The following is a 20,085-nucleotide window of genomic DNA, read 5'->3' as shown; positions in this document are numbered from 1 at the left end:
GTTTGAGTCATGGCGTTTATAAGAAAGGGAGGCAGTCACAACTTTGGAAGGAAGGAATGTTCTTAAAAACCCTGTCTTTTACTTATTCAAGCTAACTTCTACAACATAAAGAGTTTTGGACTGCAGTGTGAGAAGAGTAAACACCATTTTGGCCTCAGGCAACATTGTTTTGGGGTTTGTAAGAATCCACACAATCTGCGTTTACTTACAGATGGTTGTTTGGCGATCTCGAAAAACATAAGTGTAGAGGGTTTTTAAAGGCCAATATGATCTCAGCAAACAGGAATGGAAAAAAAGTTGGCAAAAGCAGCAAAGAGAACCAGACATTAGCACAGGCCAGCATATCCAAAAACATCAGAGCTACATGTTAAAAAAAGAAAATCAACATTAAAAACACAAGACGCAACAGTCAGAGGAAATTAAGTTTATTAAATGATGCAATACACAGTCAAGCGAAAGTGAGCTATATTAAATGATACGTTTTCACATTATGTCTTAGCAGGGTTTACAGCATATCTTGGTTTGTAATTTTACTTGTTTAAAAAAAAAAAGAAAAAAAAAAAAAGCTCACACTTTACATTACCAAGAAACAACAACAAGGAGCTTAGCAGTGAATGCGAACACATGAATTGAGAAAGATTTCATGACAGGAATGACAGCAAATTTAATTTGGCATGTTACAAAGGAGCAAACACAAGGTAAATGAAAGATAAATTGCTGATGTGAGAGGGAGGTTTGACACCAAAACGCAGTGCAAGAAAACCTTCGAACAGAAACTTTGGTCGCTTGGCTTTTCCATCAGCATGGACATGATTAAAAAATATATATATGTATAACAAAAATCAACTAGAGTGTCCTGGAGTTTCAACTGTTTGTAATAAAGGAAAAAAGGAGAAAAGAAAAAGATGATTGTCAACTTACAGAATACAAATTGGAGAATCAAAAAAAGCCATCTGTCAGTTCCAGGACACTCCTACATTCTCAGGAGGTAGTTTTATGGCAAAAACGTATGGCCTGATTTGTAGTGACTTGCATGTTGTGGTTAATAGTGCATATTTTAAGGCCAGATATTCTTTATTTCCCATCCGTAAATGCAGTTCTAAGGCTACATTAAGACACAGGTGAGGGGGATCGAGGACGAGAGGCAAAAGCAGATACAGCCCTTAATGGCGATACCTGAGTCAACTGTAACTTTTTAACTGCGAGACGTCACTACACATTTAATAGTCGTGATAAAGCTAAAGGCTCTGTAATATTCTACCATGTCAGTGAATGTGACTGAAAATCTGTCAGAATTGCATTCGATGTGCATCACTGCTAAACTTTTAAACAGCGGCTCATAATTCCAAAGGCGCTTGCACGGCTTGTGGGCGTCAAACCTCCCTATAGGGGAAATTGTTTGAAATGAGGTTCACAAAAGAACAATAAATGAAGTTTATGCAGCATTTATCAGGCTTATGAGGTACTTCACATCTATACACTTTATTTTCGAAGTCATATGGTTCCTTAGAATTCCTATTGTAGCAGAAAATACCTCGTCTTAAATAGTCTGTGTGCCCAATTACAACAGGGCATCCTTTAAAACTGCTTAGAAAGTGCAAAATACAAATACTGATCATTCTATGCAGCATTCACTCGAGGTTGCATGATAAATGTACAAATTATTCAATGTGGCGCTGAGTATCAAATCAAAAGGATAGTCCCTCGATCAGGGGTGGGAGAGTTTTAAAAAAAAGGCACACGTACACAACGAAAAAAAAAGAAACAACACGCTGGACGTTTTTAAGCTCATTGATGAAAAACAAGATTCTGAATGATTTCCATACAACCTTTTTGTACCTTAATATTTACCTCTCAAAAACTCAAATGCCAGTGTATTAGGACGCATCCTTAATCAGAGTCTGAGAGACATCGAATCAATTCCCTTCATAAAATGTAGCAAGGTAAATACAAAGTCTCGCATGACAATATTTAAATACAAATAGCTTATCGCAGACTCGCCGTGGAACTTTCAAATCAAACGGATCAGGATCTAATGAGTGCGAAACATCTTTATTGCAATACTGGATAGAAATCAAGTAAAGGAATCAAGTATAATGCTAGCACTCCAAAGACAGTAAAGCTCAACGATGAGTAAATTGCCATTTGACACAGATTGACAAGCTGCTTCGTAAGAAAATCTTGTCAGTTTCCTCCAAACATACATTAAACAGAGCAGTGGTCATTGGACACTTCTTGTCCAGTTTGTTATCCATAATATGGCACAATGCTAGTGACGGACATGGGGATGACACTGCCACAAACCAGATCAACTCAACTCAACTCAGTCCAGATCCTTAACTACAACTCAACCACCATGTTTTGGCAATTATCTTGGCCTGACTTGTTCTCCATAGACACAGCTCAATGGAAAATGATTTTAACGAACCTCTAAAAGCTGATGAGTATCTCTCACTACATTTTAAAAAGGGAAACTTTAAAAATTTATTTTGGTCCCCTGCAATTTTGTTACATGCTGAAACATCCCTCATGTTGATCCACCATACATTTAAAATCGGTTTAAAAAAAAAAAAAAAAAAAGAAAACGAAAGAAAACTAAACACTTAATACACAGTATAGGCTTGTGTTGTTTGGTCACAATTATTGTTCTTTGTCATGAGCACATATACATATAAGGGATATTTTAATGTTAGCACCTGACACTATTGAGGTAGTTTTTCAAAGTTGGTTTAAAAAGCCAGGTCATGATGAAGCTCTCAATTATTCCAATAAATCAGTCACAAGACCCCATTTCCAAGCTCCTATTTGAATAAATAACATATTAGCATGTAATGAACTAATGGAACTGTGCTCTTTTTTTTTTTTTTTTTTTTTTTTTTTAGGAATACTTTACGATATTTTTATCCCTCACAATTTTGGTCATCGATTACACTTAGAAGGGGAAATAATATCCTAAAAAGTGTTTTTAAACACTTGTATGCCATCACACCCTTAGCTGAACGGCAACTGACCTGTAATCTGACTAGATCGGTTTAGTTTGTGCACACAATGAACTGAGGCTCAGCAAGTACCACTGTCATGATTACGGGACCACCACAGAGAGTTTGCTGGTAAAGCAAAAGGGCTTCAAATTAAATGAATTTGGCTTATTGGGTTGTTACATGAACATGGGTGTTATAGTATAGCTCAGAAACCCTTTAACAGGTTAGAAATTCCAGCAAACATACATGGCAAAAAGCACTAAACACCAAAACGTTGCCTTATGTACACTTTTTACAGTACAGCACCACGAACGTCAGCGATATGAGGATCTTTGCGCCAGTGTGTATTCTGAATCAACTGCCCATATCTGTTAATTTAGTACATTACAACCATGACTGGTGAGATACAGTTGCATGGATAAAAGCCCAACGATTCAATGCTGCTTTGAATGTGTATGCATAAAACAAAGTGGAGCAAACAGATGAAAATAACATGGATGTGGTTTATAACCAGTATGCAGGTGTATGAAATACATTCAAACTGTTCGTTTGTATCCTTATGGTTTTAGCAGACCATAAGGTGGCGTATTTTAAACTCGCCACCTTAGGAATCAAAAAGCGAAGAGTACAGTAACAAAACTACCATGGTATGTAGAAAGAGGCTTACATTTCTGCTTCAGAACACTATAGTGCAAAGTTCTAATGCAAATACATTAGTACAATTTCTTAAGGTTAAAAGACCACCTCTGATCATCAAGCTGGGGGGGGACTATTTTTTGACAAGACTGGCATTTTTTAAATAGGAAAAAGTTTCATCGGGGCACCAACTGAGAATCAAACGGCTAACTAGTTTTATTCAAACCATAAGGTGTAAAGTGAAGAGGCATGTGGACACTGTAACCCCACACAGAGCTCGAAAAACACTTCAAGCAATATACAAGCTTCACTCAAGCAGCAAAAGATAAAACTAGAAATAACGACGCAAGAGACACACATAATGGCATTGATAAATAACTCAAAGTTTCCAGGGAAATAGAGGCACCATTTCAATTCAGCTAACACTGTATATGCCTCGTAAGAATTGAAACAGATGCTGCAGCATAGATTAACATGACAATTTCTACAAAACCAGCACCGCGCTTCATTCTCCTCCCTTGATCCTGGGCTTCCATTATAATTGCATTCACGGATATTTGAACGGATTTATTTTGCATCAGATTCCTTATGTCCTTATTAGCTGACTGTGTTGTGGAAGGAGGGAATGAAATTAATAAAAACAACAAAAAAAACAACAAACACAAGCGGGACTTACAAGTCCCTAACTCAATTTGGTATGTAAGACAGACTTAACACAAAATCTGACCTTTTGACCCCTACGTATAAACAGAGTGACGGTTCTGAACGGACATGAGTTTTTGCATAGTGTAAGAACTCAAGACCTTATGTCTGTCGACTTTTAATAGTTTAGTGCCAATATGATTGTATATGAAGGAAAATAAAAAGGCCAAGACTGTTCAAATATTGACGGTTCTCCTCTATAACCTTACAATCTGTCCACCAGTATGCAAATTAGTAACACCTCTTCTGATATAGTGCAAAAACATCTCATATTTCATACTTGAGAAATTGCATATGTTGTAGACCTTTGACTAAGGTGCTGATTTCAAAGAGGTTAAAATACTAAAACTCACCAACTTCTAAAAACATATAACTAAAGCAGGTCATGAGGATGAAAAGAAGGGTTTAAAATTTTAATTAAAAAAAAAAAAAAAAATCAGATTGTTCCAGAGAATATCTATAAGAAGTAGTTTGAGCAATGATTTCATCTCATGTTTCTGATGCTATATGATAAATACTATCAAAGTTAAGAAATAAAACAGGAAACCTAAGTAACACACACATTCAAACAAGTATATGGATAAAGCGACGACGCGCTGCAATTTAAAAAGGACAGGAAATGAGAAAATTGGAATTCACACCCAACATTTACAAACATTTTTATAGCTTACGGCGCACATTTAAAGCATTAAGCCACTTATTCACGGAAAGCATAAAACGATTTTTTGGATTCATGTCTGACTTGTGAAACATCAAATGTTTGACATCTGAAACTCGCAGCACTCAGTTGTAGCTTTGAATACATAGCTTAAAACTATCATAATAAAACAACACCATTGCTAAATCATCTATCAGGCTAAATGGCAGCAGGTATGTCCTCTGAACAAATATGAACTAAAGATGCCATTGTAGAGCAAGTGTTCAAGATTTTCTGTGACATCTACCACTTTCACTTTCAGAGGGACGAAAAGACGACGTTCCCCACGTGTGCAATTATGAGGAAATGACCAGTGCGGTAATGTTACCATAATACAAGTAACAGGTAACAAGAGGTAGGACATCTAGTCATTTCCACACAACTGCACCCAGATAACACACCGGAGCTAGGGGTCTGTGTCCATTGCTCTTCAAAGTGCATCTACTTTCACGAGTTACGAGATCAGCGCCAAATAACGACATAACTCTAGTCAAGTATTTGAAGGTAAATTAAAATGCCCCTTATACACAGTCTGTTGGGTTTAGAAAAAGAGGGTCAGGGTGTCAGATTTCACCAGATCAAAAACCCATTAAGCTCTCTGATCAGCCTGTGATTCTTGTTTAAAAGTTGAAGTTAAACAAGATATTAAAAAAATGGTAGTCTCAAGAATAAACTCTAGCACCTACAATTCTAATGTCCTATTGTGCTTCAGTTATGGTAGGACATTAATAACTACAAGTACATATGTAATCTTGTTCGGCTAACAGGAATAATTGAGAGCCATATAAAGAACATCCAATTGTTGATAATAAAAATAGAGTATTTTGTAAGCTAATACTGCTACAGTGGGTACAGGGTTTGCACTATTTACACTACTAAAAGTACCCAGCGTGAAAATGACTACATTACAAATGTTCTATATTCATAATTCATATACACAAACATACCACTAAAATCTCTTGGTTAAGAATGCATAGTTAGAAAAAGATGGTTAAAAATTTCAAGAATTTCAAGTTAAAATTGAAGATTTGGGGAAGTGATCTTACAGTTAATTAACTAACAAGACTCACTATACATCATGATATGCTTTAGAAGGGATAAAACTGTTTACATGAAAACAGTTTACCGACACATAAAATGTATTGCGCATATTAAGTTGTTTCATTAAGTTGTATTGCGCATACTAAAATGTTTCTATTCGGTTAAGCAATAAAAAGCAAACAACCCCTGCCTAACGGCCCAAAACTGACTCTACAAAAGGTCTCTAAAAGAAAAACTAGATTTATTTAGGATAATATCTCTAAAAAAAAAAAAAAAAAAAAAAAATGTATCGTGAGTGTTAAAAAGGGATTTGTAATATTCTCATGGAAACCTCTAAGTTATAAGCTAGAGATTCTTGGTTTTTAAAAAAAAAAATAAAAAAAAATAAAGAAAAGAAAGAAAAACTACTAAGGTGCATTTGAAGTTCGTATGAAATTTTCACTCTGACTTTGTGTCAATGCAATTGTATGTGTATTATTCTTTCAAAAAAAACAAAAAAGGCTCGATTTGCCTGAATGGCCAGCTGGAGTGCGATGACAGCTTTAAACCTGGCCAGCATAGTACAGTCAAACTCCACCGTTGGAAACAGCGCACAGAACCGAGCAAATCACAAAGCTTCAATATTCAGCACAAAACTAGCTTTGTGGGGAAGATTTTTGACAACATCAAACTGAAAATTTCAAAACAGGTGCTTAAAAAGTTATGTAAAGGAGTTTTGATGTTTTAACTCAAACACCCAACCCACTGAAACCTTAGGTTACAATCACAGCGAATAAGACAAATGCTTATGGCAGTAGAATTTAAAGTACGTACAAGATAATCTCATCATCCAAATGCTATTAGTACTTTTCATGACATTTATCCATTACAGAGCTGTTTCCACACTGAGAACCCTGGCACAGGCAAACGGAGGGCGTCACTGATGAGAACCAGTCTCACATGAGCGGCAGAGCGCCTAAAGCTGATTGTCAGAACAATTCCTACATTCTAACTTCCAAATGCATTCTTGATTCTGCACATACTGTGTTCAAATTTCATGATGCAAAGCACGTGATAGCGCTCATTCGATCATGTCGTTGGCGGACAGGTACAGTAGGATGACTGAGCCCAGGAATAAACAATAAATGACACCACGATAAAAAAAAAATCATATTAGCACAAATAAATGAAACAAAACAGGATAAGTACTTTTGTCCTGAAGTCCCCATCTGGTCAGTGCACTTGCTTTTGCTGATAAATAATTTAGCTGTGGAAACTGCATCCCCACAACCCCTGAACCTGATCTGTGTTGTCCTAAACTAACCCGAACCCATTGGTTTGATGAGTTTGTAAAAACTACTGTTCAACAGTCTCCATCACCAGCCTTGGCAATAGGATTGAATCAAGCCCACCCGGATGCAAATGTAACTTTCAGTGTAAAAATAGTCTGAATTTTTGGACTGACTATGTAAACATGTGTTAACCTCTAATCTGACATGCACATGTACAACAGGGACACATAACCATGCCCTCCAAAAAAAAAGAAAAAAGATAAATTAATAAATTCACATATTACAGTTCTAAAAATCATGGATATTTAGTATGTATGAAAACTGACTACATGGGCAATTGGAAACCTAACAGCATGGCGATTCTCGGGGGGGTTTCCCCCCCGTTTGAAGGTTCTCATTTATACAACTGAGGCAAACACATAAAAATACACACAGACACACACACACCGTGCTGTTTTCAGGATGTAGGGCTTGTTTCTGGCTATGTTCAGGCGAAGTACATGGTGCGCAGTGTGTCCTGGTGGATCTGCACAGCTTTGGCCAGGGCTTGATGGTCTCTGCCATTACTCTGACCTGATGTGTGACTGCCCTCAGCACTGCCGGCAAACAAACACAACATGCATATAAAAACCAGATCTATTGGGATTATACTGTACAATGAATAAGGTCTTGTGTCATGACGACTCAATTCAATTAGAGTACTTGATTTAAAAAAAAAAAAAAAATCCTCGATTTTTGTGTCATGAACTGGCAAAATACCACAAGTGGCAAATTCCATGTACCAGAATCCATGAAATGAATTATTAGACCGTTTCCAAGGCCGCATGATAAATTAAACCCATTTAAAAACCTTAGAGCATAATGCAGGTTTAATATATGCTCTTTACTTATTTACATGCGTGTAGGTTACATACGTGCATGTCAGAGCAGCACCATTCACAGTAAATGCTGCTCAACACAAACTGTTATCATTTACATGTGTGCAGCTTCTAAAACTCCATCTCTGCATTTTGCTGTAAGTTTGGTTTTTTTTTATATATTACATTCTGGGAACGCAACGTCTGCCATTTCATCAGATTTTAAGGTAAATCATTTATAACCTACCTAAACAGGAGAATACATCAATGTCTTTCTCACTATTCTGAATGTTCATCCCAATTTAGTGTTTACATGTTTTGATGTCCACATTTTCAAGAAATGACAGTGGCTATAACATTTCTGTCGTAAACAAATGGCCAAATATTAACGATTAAGTAGACATTTGAATTAAACGTTGTTTAGACAATATTAAACAAGGATTAGATCGCGCATTAAAGTGTAAAAACTATGGTCAGGCAGTTGCAGTCATTTGTTTTAATGCATAACGTACATTAGACCTAATATTTGTAATACATTACGTATTTTAACAGTTTTGTTCAATAAAACCATATTATTACTTACCTTAGATATTTTATTTGAACTAATTATTATTGCCTTGCTGCTATTATATATGTATTTTAAGTCATTTTAAAGGCTGTTGTTCACTTAGGTCTATTTTTATTACTACAAAAATGTATTATAATTATCAAATTACTCAATTAACCGTCAGAATAATCGACCGATTACTTGATTACCAAAATAATCATTAGAGACGGGATGTGATAGGATGTTGCAGCCCTTCTCTATATGTTATCATGTTACTTGCTCAATATAATAATAGCGTAAACAATCTAGGTTCACAAAAATGCACCCTTTAGGATAGTTTTTACTTTGTAATAACACTACATAACATTTACTTCCATCCAAGGTAGTAAGACCCAGTACCTGTCATGTTCTTTGTCAACCAAGTGGTAGCGAGCACGGAACGCCACCAGGTGGGCATAGTAGGCTGGTGCAGGAATGGAGACAGAGCGGGTGCAGCGCACATAGGTGTGGCACAGCTGGTATGTGAGGACCTGCAGCTCATCAGAGGTGAAATGGTTGTCATCCCACAGCACGTGATAGTGGGACGGCCTGCTGGTTCCCTGTGGTGATTCAGCAATTATGAAGAATTGAAATCACACACTCTTAGACAAGCATAATGATCACCAACACTAAAGCAAATTAACCCCTACTTTTATAGGGTCCGGATAATTAGGAATAAAGCATTCACAAGCACTTTACATAGTAAGTCTATGAATTCTCTATTGACCTTTCACAGGGATTCCATTTGAAATATTCAATGGTACCTGAATTCCGGCGTGACTGCAAAGATAAAAGTCAAACTCAGATGGATGAGTAATTTTGGTGTCAACTGTGGTGCCAGCAGGGATGTTGCCACTCTTTCCAACCTTGAATATAAACAACAAATTTGAAAGGCAAATTTAAAAGACATTAAAATAAACATTAGAAAGCCAGAAAAGGTCATAATTGTATAAACATAATTTGCTCAAGGACACATGCTTGTAACTATTCTAGAAAAATGATTCTTTACCAATGAAAAGAGCAAAGGCTTTTCTCATTCACAAGATGTTTGCAAAAACCACAAGCCATTTGTAAATTTTATAGGTCCAGCTATTTTTAGCTGTTCAAATCAGCTTGTTTTGCTGCTTGATTATGCAAATCGGTGTGTCTTACTGCACATTGAATAGATAGAGCTAAAATCCTGTGCCTTAACTAACCCGCTCATTCCTATCCATGCAGAAGAGCCTGGTGTGGTGTCTCTTCTGCACTACTACGAAGGTGATTCCTGGTTGATAATCTTTCTCCAGCTTGATGCAGGCCTCACGAATAGCCAGAAGTTCATGCTGTAGAACCTGCCCAGACAAAACAGGACAGTGAAGATTAAATGAAATGTGTCAGCACCACTTAGCAAGCGCTGGCAAAAAGTCCTGCAGCGTACCTGGTTGAACTGGCCCTCTGAGATGCCGTCTCTATAGTAGATGATGCGTGTTGGTTTGAAACGTGTGGATTTGTAGAACTGGATAAGCAGCTCTCTCACCATGGTGGCCAGATCCTGAATGATGTCCTGACGGTGCTGCTGCACCCGCACCGTGGCACAGTATCGGCTTGGGTGGGCATCCATACTGCCAACAACCTAAACATTATATTTTAAAAAAAAAAAAAAGTTTAAAAGTTAAAATTTTAATATTTTTATTTAGAGGACCCCATAGCTCAGAGATGTTAAAAACCTAAATAAAGGTATATTTCACCCAAAAAAGAAAACTGTCATTAATTACTCACCCTCATGCTGTTCTAAACTATCCCTTTAAAGACGTTTGAGGTTATATGATATGGCTTAAAAATGTGTAAAAGAAATAGATTGGTCACACTTGTGGTATTAGCGCTACTTCGCACTGTGCAATTAACAATCAGCCTCAAAGGGGTCATTGGATGCCCATTTTCCACAAGTTGATATGATTCTTTAGGGTCTTAATGAAAAGTCTATAATATACTTTAGTTAAAAATTCTCAAAGGTTGTGTAAAACAACACCCTTTTTACCTTGTCAAAATGAGCTCTGCAAAAATCATCCCATTCTGAGGGGATTGTACCTTTAATTGCAAATGAGCTCTGCTCGCCCCGCCCCTCCCTTCTCTCTGTGGAGTAACGAGTCTGTTTACTTAAGCTGCATTTAGCCGCATTTACCTGCTAAACTTGCTAACTAACTCATTATTAGGAAAGGCGATCGCAAAAACTCATTTAAAAAAACCCTTATACTCACTTCTGCTGTAAGTGAAGCTGGACCAAGAATAATTTGCACGAACATAGACGGATACATGTAGATCGGGAGCCGCATTCCCTTCACAAACAAACAAAATCCACTGCATCTTCAGCAGCTCAGATGTCGGGAGTAAATGACGACCACTATGTTCATTATTACATCCAGCAACACCTCAGTTGCTCAGTCGGAGATATTCTCGTCTAACTTACGTCCCTGCTCAGGCATCAAAACAATGGAGGTTGGACTGTTACAGCTGATCTGAGATAAGACGCTCATGTCAATCAACTATCGTGGGAGCGGCCTCTGTTAGTGTGACGCCACACCGACAGGCATCTGAGAATGGCTCGATTTGAAAAAGGGGATATTATTTTTACAGATTAATTAAAAACCACTGCATGGATTTTTAACATTATAGGGTAGATTTGTACATAAACTGCCAACACACATTATTGTTCAAACAACATGAATAAGTGAACTCAGCATCCAATGACCCCTTTAAAATATCAGAAGTTTGTCAGGCTTACAGCAGCAATTGAGGGTTTCTTGCCATCACCAGCTGGTGGATGAGTCACATCTGCACCCAGAAAGATGACTGGTTGCTGAAACACCAAGGGCCTAAACACAAAAACAGTGAAAAGAAAAAGAACAAAAAAACAAAGTTTAGCGATAGCTGTGCTGTCCGGTCAAGTTTCATGGGAAAGCAGCCCGGGCGTTAACAAACAATCAAACAAAGACTCAGAAAAGTGCCTACAGCTTTCTGCATGTCAAAGGCTTTTGAAAAAGCTGCCCTCACCTGCCCTGTGGAAGAAGAATGTTGTTGACTCCACCCAGTTTGACATTAATCTTGAGGCAGAGGTTGGAAAGGGTCTGAGGTGTGGTCTTCTGTACATTCTTCACCTGGACACACTGCGTGGCCATGCCAAGAACAGTGTCTCCAACACGCTTCACCTCAGCTATGAGAATTAACAGCATTTAGAATGTTACAACTTTAAAAACACACTGCAAACAAAAACACTAAAGAAGTAGAAAGGAGTTATAATACCATAAACAGGAGTCTTCCCAGGTAGGATGACCACCACCAACTGTAAGCCTTGGTAAGTGTACTTGAGGTGTTTAAACATGGGCTCCACACTGTCTGCTCCCTGGGCATATTTGCAAAAGCACGGCTGGCCCTGAATGGGCATCCCAGCATCACGTGATATCTTACGGAGCTGATCAGTAAATGCCCTAGAGAAAACAAACAAAGGATTTTTTTTAAATAATTCCACCAAATACAAACACTTCTACAGATCCAGGTCAAAGCTGCCTTACTTCAGAAGAAGTTCTGTACACTGTCTTTGTGGGGCAAAGCAGGCAATAGCCCACACTTTGATCTCAATTCCTGTGTGGAACTGCTTGTTCCTCATGTCCCATACACCCTGGACTGGGGTTGCTATTGCTTTGTTCTGAAAAAGCCAGAGAGATACGACCAAATTAGGAAGACGCATACAGATTGGAATTCAAACACAAGCTCAGAAAGATAAATGTCAAGTTGATCAGGACAGGTTCCTACCCTTCCACCATAGAGAATTGAAGGTGCCTGAAGGACCCGACCATTGACCTCAGTCATCTCGTCTCTTACCATAACGCCAAACTCACGCACATAAGGATCGGTGTTGAAGTTGGCACTTCTCATCTGTCACAAACAAATGAAATCCATCATGAGGTGTGGATGACATTTAGAAGACTGAGAAAGCACAGAGAGCTGCACATACCAGTTTGCTGATCTCATCCTGACGGTCAGGCGCAGACCTGGCTGTGGCACGTATCATAGTGGAGGTCTGATTGTCTGTCAGTTTCTTGATGCACCTCTGTCCGGCTACTATGTTACAGACCTGCATTAAAAAAAAACAGGATTATGACATCCAGAGAAAGAAATGAGGGAGATGTGTGGAAACAAAGCAAAGCGTAAGATGTGGTTTTGACCAACCTCCAGCGGAAGGTAGGTGTGTTTCTGCTCCTGGCCAACTTGTAAACATGGGAGATGTGGATATCGCAGCACCAGTTTGTACTTATCCTTGAAGTACTGGGCGACAGTGCATTCAATGGTCTGACCATTCTCTTGCTGCAAGGGAAACCTGGAGACAAGAAAAATACATATTTGAAACACTGACCAATTACGAATATAGAATGTAATGGCGTTTATACAGAAATGTACTTTGTGAAAGATCTTACGTTTGATGGCTGGCTGGCCTCCTAGTCACATTACACACCCTGTATTTTCTCTTCATCTGTCCACAGTGAGTGATTTCAACCTTCAGACCTGTTAAGTGGGGAGGAAAAAAAAAAAAAAAAAAAATTCAGTGTTCCAAAAAAAAATAAAATAAAAATAATCAACTGCATTAAAAAAAAACATTTTCGATGTCATTAATTGCTGTAATGACTCACCTTTGATTTCCTTGGTAAACTTCACTCTCTGGGAATCTGTTAATGGCTTCTGTTGCTCTTCAATGCTTTTAAAATCCAAAACCTCACACATAAATTCAATCACAGGTTGAGCTTTGTAGAATGCAGTGGCAGACACTAAAAAGAAGTATTATGAAACAAAAATGAGTATAAGAAAGGTTTAAGAAACATTTACTACTGCAGATGATGTCAATGCACTCTAACCGTCAATGTTGAGCATCATCTTCCAGAGGGAGGGTCGAACAGACTGATGGAAGCCAAACCAAACTTCTCGTCCTCCACCGAGGGGGTTGGAGCAGCCCTCAGAGGGAGTGAAGAATGAACGTCCGACTGGGGTGTACCTGCAGACACAGCAATAACATGCTCTAAAATGCCACAGTGTGCAGAAAGACGAAGTATGACACCCCCTAATGGTGATATATGGAAAACAGAGTCAACAAAACACAACCTCATAGAGGGCAAATGTCTCATGACAACGTCCAGAGCCTGAATGGTCTCAAAAGGGATGTTTGGTAGCCGTCCAGACAGTGCTTCATGTAGAGCTTGCAGACTCACACAGGACACCCATTTTATAGCTACTTTAAAGCTCCTGTCTTTTCCCTCCCCTGGAATCGTGACCTCCAGCTCCACCTAAAAGAGCAGTACAATGTGACATTCCATAAAAAGACTTCAGTATAGCATTTTGAGAAGGTACTAAGAGCTTAACATATTTCAGTAACTGGTTTATCAAACATAAAAATCATAAAGCCAACACAGACTTTAAAGGGATTGTTCAGCCAAAAATGAAAATTCTGTCATTAATTACTCACCCTCATGTCGTTCCAAACCGTAAGACCTTTGTTTGTCTTCGGAACACAAATGAAGATATTTTTGATGAAATCTGAGCGCTCTCTGACCCTGCATAGACAGCAAGGGTCCTATCACGTTCAAGATTCAGAAAGGTACCAAACCGTAATTTTATTGTGGTGGTTCAACCGTAATTTTACGAAGTTACAAGAATACTTTTTGTGTGCAAAAAATATCTTTCTGGACCTTGAATGTGGTAGGACCCCTGCTGTCTATGGAGGGTTAGAGAGCTCTAAGATTTCTTCAAAAATATCTTTATTTGCATTCCGAAGACACAGTCTTACAGGTTTGGAAGGACATAAGGGTGAGTAATTAATGACAGAATTTTCATTTTTGGGTGAACTTTAATATGACTTCACTAGTGCATACTTTGTCTCTTCCAATGGGTAAAGGCATGGCAGTGTAGAGATTCTTCCTTCCATCATACACAGGCTTTCGATCTCCAAAGATCTGCGTCTTAAAGTGCTGGACCATGTGCTCAACGATTTCCCTACAAAAACAAAAAAGTCAGTAAAAAAAAAAAAAAAAAAAAAGTCCTTCTGAACAATCAGTTGAAATTTCAAGTTTCAAGTTTCAATTAAAATACGTTACCGGTTAACTCTCCGTGGGCATTTCTCGGGTTTTATGTCTATGTCGTAATGGTACACCTCCAACTTGGGTATTTCCATTTCAAAGAAGTTGGCCTGAAGCTTGATTGTCCTACCCATTGTGCCAAAGTCTGGCCGTTGAGGTGGTTTGAAGACATACTCTTGTGCTGGAGGAGACAGGGGAGCTACAGGACACACACAAACAATTTTTTTTTAACATTATTTAGAAACACTTTTTTTTTTCTTTTGGACCAGGTCCATTATTTTAAGCTACAAATGTCAATTTTTAGTTCAGCAACTTAATCCTATTAATTAGGCCCACACAAACATTTAGGTAAGACTATTAGAGCTCTGCTGTGGCATATAAACTCAAGCACACCACCTTACATAACATTTTTATTTTCGTATATACAAACTAAATGGCCAACTTTAGTAGAATAATTACTTACTTGGTATTAACTTTGTACTGAACTGCATTGAAAATCATTATCACACTCACTCACTCTGTTATACTGAATATTAAAACAGTACAACAGCACTTGTGCACAAAAAATAAATTAAAGGTAGTTTTCTGCCAGGGCATCATCAATTAAATTTTATAGACATATCTGTTAACCCTAAAGCACAACACAATGAAGTGCAAAATTCAAAATACAGCTTAAAAAATACAAACAAAAATTTCCTTCAAATAAATAGTTATACTGTGCCCTACTTTTCAGATTTTTTTACAGTGTGAAATACAGTTTAAGTAATAAACCTCATCTACTACTGTACTAATTAACCCAATCAGCAATACTGAAGGTTTAAAAAAAAAATACTGGAGGTTTTAGAGAAACAAAGTGTTAAAACAAAGCTCTTAACAGTAAATTAAGTTTCAAGACAATCATTCCTTTGGTTTAAAGCTTTAATTAAACATTTCAAGCAACCTGATAAACAGTACTGAAAATATATGCTAGGCTGTCGACAGGCCAGCTCAGTCTGGGCTGCTTACCAGAAACATCTGACCCTGAAGACTGATGTCCCTGACACAGCTCAGCAGCTATAAAAGACATAATAACTGGTTTATTTCAAACAAACCTCTACATTAGTGATCATGTGCAGAAACATATGTAAAAGCATGAAAACACAGCCATTTAAGTTGAAAACAGGTTTCCAGCGTAAGCCAGATTAGCACTGTAAAATTACAATGATTAAAAGATCAAACTAAAGCAGGTGATTGTAGTCGTTTGTATCCGTCAGATTTAGTTTATTACAAATGTAATAGTGTACAATAAAACTGGGTCACAGGGTTCGCTGATTTGGGGAAAAAAACAGGTCAAGTTAATGTGTTAATGTGTTAAAAGCTTTCGATGTACAAGAAGGCTGTAGGTATCTGAAGTCTTTCGCTGACAGATTCCCTGAACCGTCTCACCCCATCTTATCAAGCCTAAAAACACAACACGGCAGGAAGATACTAGGGACATTAACCCATCCCACTGGGCAACAGGCCTTTTACCTCCTTATCACCAACACCACACAAGCAACTCAACAACCTGCCAAACTCTCTCACACACACACACACACACACACACACACACACACACACACACACACACAAGTACCAGGATGTCTTTTCATTGAACTACAGCAACTGCTTCTCTTTATACCACCTTTTCAGATGCCTCATAAATATCAACAAGGCTCTATCCTAAAGTGGCAACACATTACAATAGGTCCCATTTGTTAACATTAAATCACTAGCTAACATACACTAAAAATTATATTTCTTAAGCATTCATTTATTTATGCTAGTTCACAGTGCAACAACTAATTTGAAAGAACATCAGCTAAGATTAATAAATGCTGTAAAAGCAGTGTTCATTTTTAGTTCATGTTTATTAATGCAGTAAACTAATGCTAATAAATGGTACTTTGTTGTAAAGTGTTACCAACTAAGTTTATGTCTTGCACAAAAAGTTCTGCAGTTTTACTCGTTTTTAGAGTTTCAATATTAACTGACTTGTAATGGAAATGCACTATACACTATACATAATACACTAAAACTACCTCTCATAAACTAATAATAATAATTTTGGATTCATAATTTAGATGGACACAGTCAACTTTAGCTAAACATCGCGACTATAACAAAAAGTTACAAATCGACCGGAAACATGTGCAAAATTTGGAAGCACAACAATTAGCAGTTTATTAACTAGAACGTTAGTAACTTCCAGTAACTTGCTAACTGGAAAGAGTCAAATTGGTAAAACTACTAACGTTAAAACTCACACAAAACATTTCAACTAAAACCCCTAAATTTCGGCAATATCTCCAAACCTAAAAAAGTTATAAAGTACGTCACGTTTGCTTTTAAAAATTGCCGTGGATAGGAGTTTAACCAGCTGCTGTAAATTCAAAAGCCAGCAGGTCAACAAGCTTAGCTAGCAGGCTAACAATAACAATGGGCCTACAAAACAAACCCTCGACAGAGATGTAAAACAAGACTTAAGAACTATAAGCTAAAACGTATTTGAACATTTATGTTATGTACAGCTGAATGCAATTAAACTACATTTTTATCTTTAACCAAAACACCACACTTGTTCAGCTAGCATTTCGTCGCTAGCACGCTCGCTAATCATAATAATACTCACCACCAGCTGCTCCAATGGGATACATTTTAAACGCTTTCTGCACCCAAATTCAATCGCAGACCGAGACTTTTTGCTTTTCCGATGCCACGTAAAACATGCGGTAACGGGAAATATGGATTTTAATTTAAAACAGCATCGATATAAAGGAGAAAACTGAGATTAATGAGCGCGGTGAGTTAGTGGAGCACGAGAGCTCTGAGTGGCCCCATCCCATCCCCCCTTCGCAGCACTAGCGCCTATTTACCCGACACTCACACACTTCCACTGCTTCAAAACGAAAGGAAATAGACGCTAACATATGTGTGCGGTATCTCAGCGTCGCCTTATGCTTTATTTAATATATTTATTCAAATTATCGAGCGTAGTAACAAAACGTTCATTAAATTTAATTTAACAACGTCTAAATAACGCTGGCGGACGTGCTACGTCATTTCCGGCTTTGTTTACGGTATATTTTAAAAATATTTAGTGGCATATACGAATGTAAAAATTGATATTTGTTTTATATTGTTTTTATTTTACTTATTTCTCGAAGGTGTGTTATTCTGTTGCATTTCACAATGTAATTAGTGGACTTATTAATTTACTATTTATTAATAAGGCTGGGCGGTGTCACATTTTAAATCTGGGAAATTTGTTTAACAAAACAATTATGGAAAATTCAAACCAAAAATCTCTTTTTTGACCCTGAGGGTGAGTTTTTATCATTTGATTAAGCATTCAAATATATTATGATAAATATTTTTATTAAAATATACACTGTCAAAAGTTTTTGGACAGTAAGATTTGTAATGTTTTTTAAAGAAGTCTCTTCTGCTCACTAAAAGCCTGCATTTATTTGATCCAAAGTACAGGAAAAACAGTAACATTTTTAAATATTTTTACTATAAATATTTTAAATACTATTTTTGCTATTTAAAATAACTGTTTTCTATTTGAATATATTTGAAAATGTAAATTAGGCTATTCCTGTGATTTCAAAGCTGAATTTTTAGCATTGTTACTCCAGTCACATGGTCCTTCAGAAATCATTCTATTATTTTGATTTGCTGCTCAAAAAACATTTATTATTATTATTATAATTATTATTATGTTAAAAACAGCTGAGTAGAATTTCTCCAGGTTATCTGAAGAATAGAAAGTTCAGAAGAACAGCATTTATCTGAAATATAAATCTTTTTACCATTATAAATGTCTTTATCATCACTTTTGATCAATTTAAAGCATACTTGCTTATTAATTTTTATAATTTCTTTCCCAAAATAAATAAATAAATAAATAAATAAAAAATAAAATTACACTGACTATACAGCTTTTGAACGGTATAGTGTATAATATTACAAAGGCTTATTAGGATAAATGCAGATCTTTGGACCCTTCTATTAATTAGAGTATCAAAAAAATATACTCAACTGTTTTAAATATTGATGATGATAATAATACAAAATGTTTCTTGAACAGCAAATCAGCATATTATACTGATTTCTGAAGGATCGTGTGACACTGAAGACTGGAGTAATGATCACATGAATAAATTACATTTGATCATCAGCAAAAAAAAAAACATTACAAATAATACTGTTTAAAAACTTTTAACTGGTAGTGTACTTTATACATAAAATATATTTTATTAACTATGGAGACCTACTATGTTTGTAAACATTTAGTTTACACCAGTGAATGTGTGAATTGTATTTATTAACTTGTTTAACATTAATTTGCGTTTGGTTGTACTACACTCCTTCAAACTGTTTTTGGTCATATTTTTTTCTGGTTTAAAATAATTGATTAGATTGTACAGAATGATCAGGCCTATAATTTAATCGTATGATCAGACAAACCTTTTGGGTATTCAGGTTAGACGTTTTCCTCATCATTTATGACTTGTCAACACCTGCATTAATGCACTGTTATAATGGCCATGTATTGTCTTTTTGGAAAATGGATAACAGGTCAAGAAAGTTGGACTGCAATGATTTTATTAATCTATGACCACTTGGTGGCACCATTTCACCACTATTGCTGACTACCTCACTGAATGCTTGCTGGACAATGCTTTCCATTACCATTTAAGGAACAATAATACTACAAACTACAGCATAATTTTGAATTATATTATAAAAATCAGGGTTTGTGTCATTATCATAAAATCAGTCACACTAAAGTGCTGTAAGTAGGCCTTTTCATGCATTGCTGACATTAATAAACCTGAAGCGGCCGCTGCTGACACAGATGCACATATAGGCTAGATCAAATCATATGATTTGATTTAGTGTTTATTGATAAATTATTACAATCTGAAAATGCGCATTTGCTGGTTACACGTAGCCTTTGCAATATAATATGTGGTTTAGCACAGACCAAACAGAAATCTGAGAGGATTTAGAAAGAATAGCCTACACACACACACACACAAAAAACGTTTAATCCGCAGAACCTCTGAGAGCATAGAGCTAAACAAAACAATATCTTGATATGTAATTGTATCTGTCTTTAAAATACCGTGTTCCAAACATATTTAAGGAATTAGACATTTCTGCTGCATGGTGAGAGGTAGATTTCC

General features: G+C 36.8%; 1 protein-coding gene across 1 annotated transcript; it reads right to left on the bottom strand.

Moving 5' to 3' along the window:
* Positions 1–409: 409 nt before the first annotated feature.
* ago2 (argonaute RISC catalytic component 2) lies at positions 410–17,928 on the bottom strand. Its single transcript, XM_051136177.1, has 20 exons — positions 17,523–17,928; positions 15,878–15,925; positions 14,891–15,071; positions 14,669–14,789; positions 13,902–14,083; positions 13,658–13,794; positions 13,436–13,570; positions 13,223–13,310; positions 12,978–13,125; positions 12,763–12,882; positions 12,561–12,683; positions 12,320–12,453; positions 12,051–12,235; positions 11,802–11,961; positions 11,533–11,623; positions 10,189–10,383; positions 9,968–10,102; positions 9,536–9,637; positions 9,132–9,331; positions 410–7,924 (listed from the first exon to the last, which is right to left on the bottom strand). Exons 1-20 carry the CDS (start codon positions 17,545–17,547, stop codon positions 7,816–7,818), a joined length of 2,619 nt encoding a protein of 872 aa, XP_050992134.1. The 5' UTR covers positions 17,548–17,928; the 3' UTR covers positions 410–7,815.
* Between the last annotated feature and the right edge of the window lie 2,157 nt (positions 17,929–20,085).

The sequence above is a fragment of the Labeo rohita genome, chromosome 19 (assembly GCF_022985175.1).
Source record: "Labeo rohita strain BAU-BD-2019 chromosome 19, IGBB_LRoh.1.0, whole genome shotgun sequence".
Lineage (NCBI taxonomy): Eukaryota > Metazoa > Chordata > Actinopteri > Cypriniformes > Cyprinidae > Labeo > Labeo rohita.
The sequence above is the reverse complement of the archived record's forward strand: the minus strand, read 5'-3'. Positions and strand labels throughout refer to the sequence as shown.

Excerpts from the sequence above, each read along its gene's own strand:
- ago2 (XM_051136177.1), bottom strand. The coding sequence starts at position 17,547 with ATGTATCCCATTGGAGCAGCTGGTG. Across the intron at positions 12,684-12,762 it reads AGGATGAGATCAGCAAACTG|ATGAGAAGTGCCAACTTCAA; the intron begins GTATGTGCAGCT and ends TGTTTGTGACAG. Across the intron at positions 10,384-11,532 it reads AGAAACCCTCAATTGCTGCT|GTTGTTGGCAGTATGGATGC; the intron begins GTAAGCCTGACA and ends TATAATGTTTAG.